General features: G+C 48.6%; 2 protein-coding genes across 2 annotated transcripts; one reads left to right on the top strand and one right to left on the bottom strand.

Annotated features, from left to right (window-relative positions):
- Positions 1–390: 390 nt before the first annotated feature.
- On the top strand, positions 391–921 carry LOC120967837 (uncharacterized). The gene has a single exon (XM_040394087.3). The coding sequence runs from the start codon at positions 520–522 to the stop codon at positions 757–759; it is 240 nt and encodes a 79-aa protein (XP_040250021.1). The 5' UTR covers positions 391–519; the 3' UTR covers positions 760–921.
- A 3217-nt stretch (positions 922–4138) lies between these two features.
- On the bottom strand, positions 4139–5359 carry LOC109760537 (UPF0481 protein At3g47200-like). The gene has a single exon (XM_020319347.1). The coding sequence runs from the start codon at positions 5357–5359 to the stop codon at positions 4139–4141; it is 1221 nt and encodes a 406-aa protein (XP_020174936.1).
- Positions 5360–6452: the final 1093 nt, after the last annotated feature.

The raw sequence follows: 6452 nt of genomic DNA, 5'->3' as shown, positions 1-6452 counted from the left end.
CCCAGCCAGTTCATATCCTTCCACCATAAACAAATCCTAAACACTACTCATCGCCGACGTAGCACGCACCTGCTCATTTTCTTTTGTTGGAACGATCGCGACCCATCCCGGGCACCGCGGCGCTTGCAGGACGGTGTGGTGCCGGCCGGGTCGCATCACGCCACCTATCCCACTCCGTAAACAATGGGTCCGGTCAAACTCTCGCATGTCGTTCTTTGCTTCCTGCCGTGCGCCGGTCAGGGTCGGCATCCCCCGTCTGCGTCCGTGGACTTTCCATCCTGCCGCGTCACGCTCCTTCAACGACCCCCTTTTGCCTGCCTCCCCCTACCTATCCCCCGTACGAGTATATATATCACCAGTCGGTGAGTGTGGGAAAGGACATCCAAACCAGAGTTCAGAGACAAAGTTAAGATAGAGGAACAGAGCAACAGCCGAAACAAGAGTCGTTTACTACACAGCGCAAACAAAAGTTTGCCAGGAAACTCTGTTGAGGCCGGCCGGCAGCTCGGCTGATCGATCATGGACAAGATCCTGGCTTTCTCCATCCTCAGCTCGTCGCCGGCAGATATCGCTGGGGCTGGGTATGCCTCGCGGCTGTCCTGGCGGAGCCGTGGAGGGAAGCAGGCGACGGAGAAGAAGCAACAGGAGGACAAGGTCGAGCGGAGCCCACGGCCGGAGAGGAAGCGGGAGGCCAGGCCAGCCCGGTTCGCGCCCGAGTTCGACGGCCTCAACTGCTTCGAGTACATAGTATCCTATTGAGTAGGTCGCCGGCTGTCTCCCGGGAGCCTTTTTCTTTCCTTTTTCACTTCCCCGTCTGCTGCTCTTTGAGGTTTGGTTGCTTATCGACCAATCGACCAAGAGACTTATCATGTACACAGGCAGAGAACGACTGAGCTGGTAATTACACAGTTGTTTGATTTACTGATGGTCTGATGCCTTGTATATGTTTTGGTTGCTCTATATTGAAATCAACTTTGAGGATGATGCTGACGATGATGGGGCAGCTATTTCACAAACATGGCAGCCTAGCTGCCAGAACTAGTAAAAAAATTAATTAAGAACATTAAAATGTAAAAAATAGGAAATTCATAACTACGTTCTTGTAAAACTACAAAGTATTCAGAAATTTAAAAATGAAAAACAATAAGATATATTATGAAAAACAATGGAATTTGGTGTAATTCTAGAAGGCCGCGAAATTCAGCAAATACTAGGGAACCAACAAGTTCTATAAATTAATATTGTTACTTAATTTCAATATCTTAAGCTCTAATGCTAAACAAATTCAGAATCGTCAATGCTTTTGTGGATAAAGGGAGAATCAACAACAATTAAATTAGCCAAGAAATGGTACATCCATAATCTATATCTATATCTAATAATAAAGCAAAGTGCATTTCTTCAATTTTTTTGGTCCATCACGTTTTTTTGCACTGTCAAGTTTGATCCAAACCAGCCGTGTTTTATAAACTTATTTATGTGTCCTATTCTCATAATAGCGAATGTGGTTCTAAACTTAGCGGTTTCTCTACGTGTGTGTTGTCTGAGCTGCATGTTAGCGATTTCTCTCTGTTGGTGTGTTGTATGCGCCAGAAGGTAACGATTTTTTTGTTCCATTCCGCCCAGACCATTAGGCCTCCACAGGCACCAGATACAATGATAACAGCAAAATATGAGTAGCTTGTGGTCTACTTTAGTACCGCATCGCCGAGCACGGTATTGGAGTTGGAGCTTGTCCTGTTTAAAATTTGGAGATTAGGTGACAACAATTAATCAATTTGTGGCCAACATTCATATTTTTTTGTCCTTTTTGCGTCCTTAGAGCCGCCTTCAAACAACTATGAAAAAATCTAGTCACCCGCCGGCGTCGTCGTGAGATTCACGGAAGAAGAGGCAATATTTTACAATCCAATGATCCAGGCCAACGCCATAGCCATAGAGGCGTCAAGAGCCGATGACCGGGTCTGCAGAACAGGAGGTTGACGATGTGGCACATTGGATGGGATTTGGATCCACTGCTCACCACCAATGATGTCAAGGAAGAAAGTCGAATCTAGTGCCAGCAGACCTCCATCCTTGTACCAAGAACACCAAATACCCCCTACAAGCACTGCCACTGCAGGCAACAGAAACACACATGCACACAAAGCTTGACACTCTGAACGAACGAAGAGCACAGAAGATCATCGGATCCTTGATGTCGCAGTAGAGAGCATCTGGGTTGTAAGGGAAAAAAGATGAGGCCACACTATTCGAGGCGATGCTACCCTCACCCCAACGGCGCTTCCACTCGATGACCTATCCCTAAACCTTGTGTATAACCAGGAAAAGAACGGGAGCCCACTCCCCTCCTCTAGCCATCGAAGCAGTAAACGGAGGTTGAGGCCGTCGACTCACCATAGATCACAAGGAGGAAACCGTCGCCTAACTTTTGCCTCTCTCTCGAAATGGGAACGGGCGGTTACATACTACAGTTCTAATCATATGCTAGGGGCACCCAAGATAGCTACAGATGTTGAAGCCGACATAGACAATGGTGACACAATTGATGGCTTGGAGGAACTGACTGGAACTTGGTTTATTCGGACATGGACGCCTACAGTGTCAGGCAAGAGCCCTTGAAGTAGATGACTGGATGATATCCTTGACCACAGTGGCCACAATTAGCATAGTGCCCCAGATCGGCGAGGATGCTGAATGGCGTGAATAGTGAGAGGGATAGGATGAAAGAGAGCACAACCTCAGTGGGCAAAAAGAGCGCTATGACAACGAAAATCACCGGGCTGATTGCATGTGTCGTTAATCTTTATAAGACTAATCGATGAAAGAAAAAAGGAGGAGATTTATTGTGTACGCCCCGTTGCAATGCGGGGGCGTAGTTTTTTGATCCAACAACCTCCATCCTGATGGATGTGCCGATGTGACACTGCTGCAACCTTTGTCCCGGTCCAGTGGAAGATGTGCGGTAGCCGGATCCAGTGGCACTTGCAGTCTCACCTAGCGGCACCGACGACGGTGCAACAACCAGATGCAACTCCGAAAAAGAGACGTAGTGGAGGCATTGCTTCCGGGTGCTGCCATTTCCATCCGGCCGTCGAGCCGTTAGGATCATTCCTGAAGAGCGGCAGCACCACTTCTTTTTTATTAAATAAAAAATATACATCACAGACGATTGTTTTGCCCTGAGTGCATGTCTAAAGTATTTTTTTTAACACAGTACTAACACAAGCGCTCTACAGACGATGTTTTGCCTTGAAGTGTGCAGGTCCAAAGTACATCCTTCACATAATATTTTGTGTGTGTGGGATAAATCGCACACCCTTACGAGCTAACAGTTTCCTACTTCGTGTGCAATGGCGCTTTTTGACCGTCTACACAAACTCAACATCTCTAAAAGAGCGCTTCCACGTACGAGTACACAAACCTAAATTGCGCAAGAGCAGTTGCATCGAACCTGCAGAGGAAACATAATTATGGCTCTATCACGCCGCCCGGTGAAGCATGGTCGTAGCAGGGGGAGAATCATTTTTCAACTGAAACCACTTCCACCGCCAGAATGTTGCCGTCAAGGACCATAAAACTCACCCCTGAAAAGACTCTTGAGCAGACGTACGAGCACACCCAAGACATCGCTACCTCACAGCACTAGAACGGCAGCTGGAGCTAGCCATATTCCGGTGGCGGGTGTGCTTCTGTCCCTTGTACAGCACTGGAGATTCGATGCAGCCATGAAGGTATGACTAACGATCCGGGGGACATGGCTTATCATCATTCAGTAAAAGCTGCAACAGTCTACACATGCAATTATTATTTAGAGGCATGTATGAGCTACTAATTTCTCTCAAAACGGCTATGGAGTGATAATTATTTGTAGGCCCTATTTCCGTTATAAAATTGAAGAGTCACAAACGCTCTTTACACCTCAAGCACAGATCATGTACAAACTAACAATTTTTCTAAATATTCGGCAGAACAGAACAAATTAAGCAACCGACTATAACTACAAAAGTAAGAAAGTAAGAAGCTTCAAGAACTGACAAAACATTACAGCTACTAATATTATAGCAGGGGCAGGAATTAATCTAGGAACACAAAATTGTATCGAAGATTACAGAACACAAACATGACGTGTGACTTACTACTGGCGTGTCTTTAGAGAGAGCAGCGTCTTGAAGATTCCAATAAGAACGGCAATGATTGACAGTACGGCGATGATACTTCGTTTGTTCTTTTTGATGAATTTGTAGACCTTGATCCTCCTGCTCCTCTTCCACTTGTAGTGGTCAATCTCCGCCATGATGCCGCTGTAGAGGCGGCCGCCGTCGAGGCGCTTCACAACGCCCTTGAAGAAGTCTAGCGTCTCCTTGTCGGTGAGCTTTGCTTGCACTACCTGCTTGTTACGCAGCTCGTGCACGTCCTCCTCCCGGTTCATGAGCATCGCCAGGAGGGCGAGGTAGGAGCACACGGCCGTCTCCCTCTTCATTATGTCGTCGTCCCTGTCGTTGGAGGCTGTGCAGACCTCCAGAGCGGCCATGTTGACGAGCCAGCATGCCCTGGTTTCGTCGAGGCAGAGGGGCGCCAGGTAGAGGTGGGTGAAGAGCTTTCCTATAAAGATGCCCATGTCCATGAAGTCTGACGTCATGCAGGGCTGGATGTTGATGGCCATCTCGGCGAGCTCGGTGGCACTTGCGGTGATCGCCATCGACGAGGATGGAGGCACTCCTTGGGTTCTCGTGTACCCGACTTTTTCCAACCGGAAGAGTGCAAGGAGATGTGGCGGGTTGCGATCACTAGTGTAGGGCCGAAATGGTTGAGCGCTCTCCCGATGCCCACGGATCTTGAAGGTGCTTCCCATAGTAGAGATGAACTTGTCGACCGGCGCCGGAGATCGGCCGAGGCTGTTGAGTGCTTGCACTACGGACCATGGAATCTGGTTCTCCAGCAGCATGATGTCATTCTCGATGCATACTCGGTTGGAGACGAATAGACGCTCCAAGGAGGCATCTGCGGGATCCCTTGGATCGGAATCCATCACTCGTATGTACTGTAGCAAGAAACAAGCGTCATAGAGCATCATGTTCGCGAACTCATCAGCGCTCATACCTGCCACCTCGTCACCGATGTAGAGACCGCGGGCCACGCCGGCAACGGCGGAGACTGCCTGGAAGATCTCCTCGAGGTCGAGCTCGCTGCCGGACGCGCGCACGAAACGGTCGGCGGCCACGCGCTTCAAATTCTCCATCTCCTGGAGCTTGGTGTCGCCGTGGTGGTAAGGGCCGAGTGCCACCACCAGCGGCTTCACGTACCGGCTGTCCAGTTCCCCTAGGCATGCAGGGAACCTATGGAAAGTCCACTCCATTTTGCTGTGATCAGCTCTGAACTGGCTTGCTGTCTGGCTCCACTCCTCAACTAGAAGACGAGTGGATTCAAGTCCGGTCCGATCACGTGCATGCTTATGTCAGTCGATCCGATCGAGTGATAATATATATCTCAGTCAGACGTGCCAGTTGCCGGGCTATATAAGACAAGCTTGTTAATTGGTATTAGTATAGTAGACTGCAGATCTCACAGGCCAAGTTGCATTGTCAACATGTGCAAACTGCGCCCGCCATGTTCCTTGAGCGAGAGTCACGCGCACTAGCCGCAGATACCGATGATCCAGGCTTTAATCGATCCTTGATTAGCGTGTTGCTTACTTGGTAGCTGGCACGAATTTTCTTTCTGGGGTATTTTTTGGTATGTCTAGGACGCATCTAACCGACGTGACTTAGTTATTGCACATCTAACCGACGTCATGCACAAATGTGATTGGGTTTCCAACCGGTGGCTGGTTGTAGCTTCTGGTGTCGTTTGTCCTAGCACGCCAGTGGCCGGTTGCAGCATACCGGCATGTCTGTCGTAGCACACCAGGTGGGTGGTTGCAATTTAGCTTTGGATTTGAGAGAAATTTCTAAAACTAGGGTTTACTAAAAAAGTGAAAAATGCCATCAAATGAGATGTCTCCAACAAACTAAATCATGGGGATGAGAGAGGTTACCTCAAGTAAATTGAAAATCTTCCGATTCACCGGAACAATGGCACAGATTCTAGAGGGATTTGAAAAGTGTTTGGATGAGGGAGAGTGAGGGCATCAATAGCAGGATACATCAAATCCATACAATTACGTGCAACATAGAAACCTCAAATCTATAGTAGGACGCGTCTTCGGACAGTGACCGGGCAGACATCAAATTTCCTTTTTCACAACCGGATACATCAATTGCGAAACCTCAAATCCATACAATTACGTGCAACGTAAAACCCTAATTTAAATCTTGGGCGGAGCCCGTCCGGCGCCACCGTGTCCATACCCGGCGGCCGCCTAAGCCACTCGAAGTGGAGGTGCGGTCACCAGCGAGGTAGAGTAGGCCAGTGGACATGCACCAGCCCACAGGACTCGAGGCGCCGCCTTC

Source organism: Aegilops tauschii, chromosome 7, assembly GCF_002575655.3.
Source record: "Aegilops tauschii subsp. strangulata cultivar AL8/78 chromosome 7, Aet v6.0, whole genome shotgun sequence".
In the NCBI taxonomy this organism is placed as follows: Eukaryota; Viridiplantae; Streptophyta; class Magnoliopsida; order Poales; family Poaceae; genus Aegilops; species Aegilops tauschii.
This window is presented reverse-complemented; position numbering and strand designations above follow the sequence as displayed.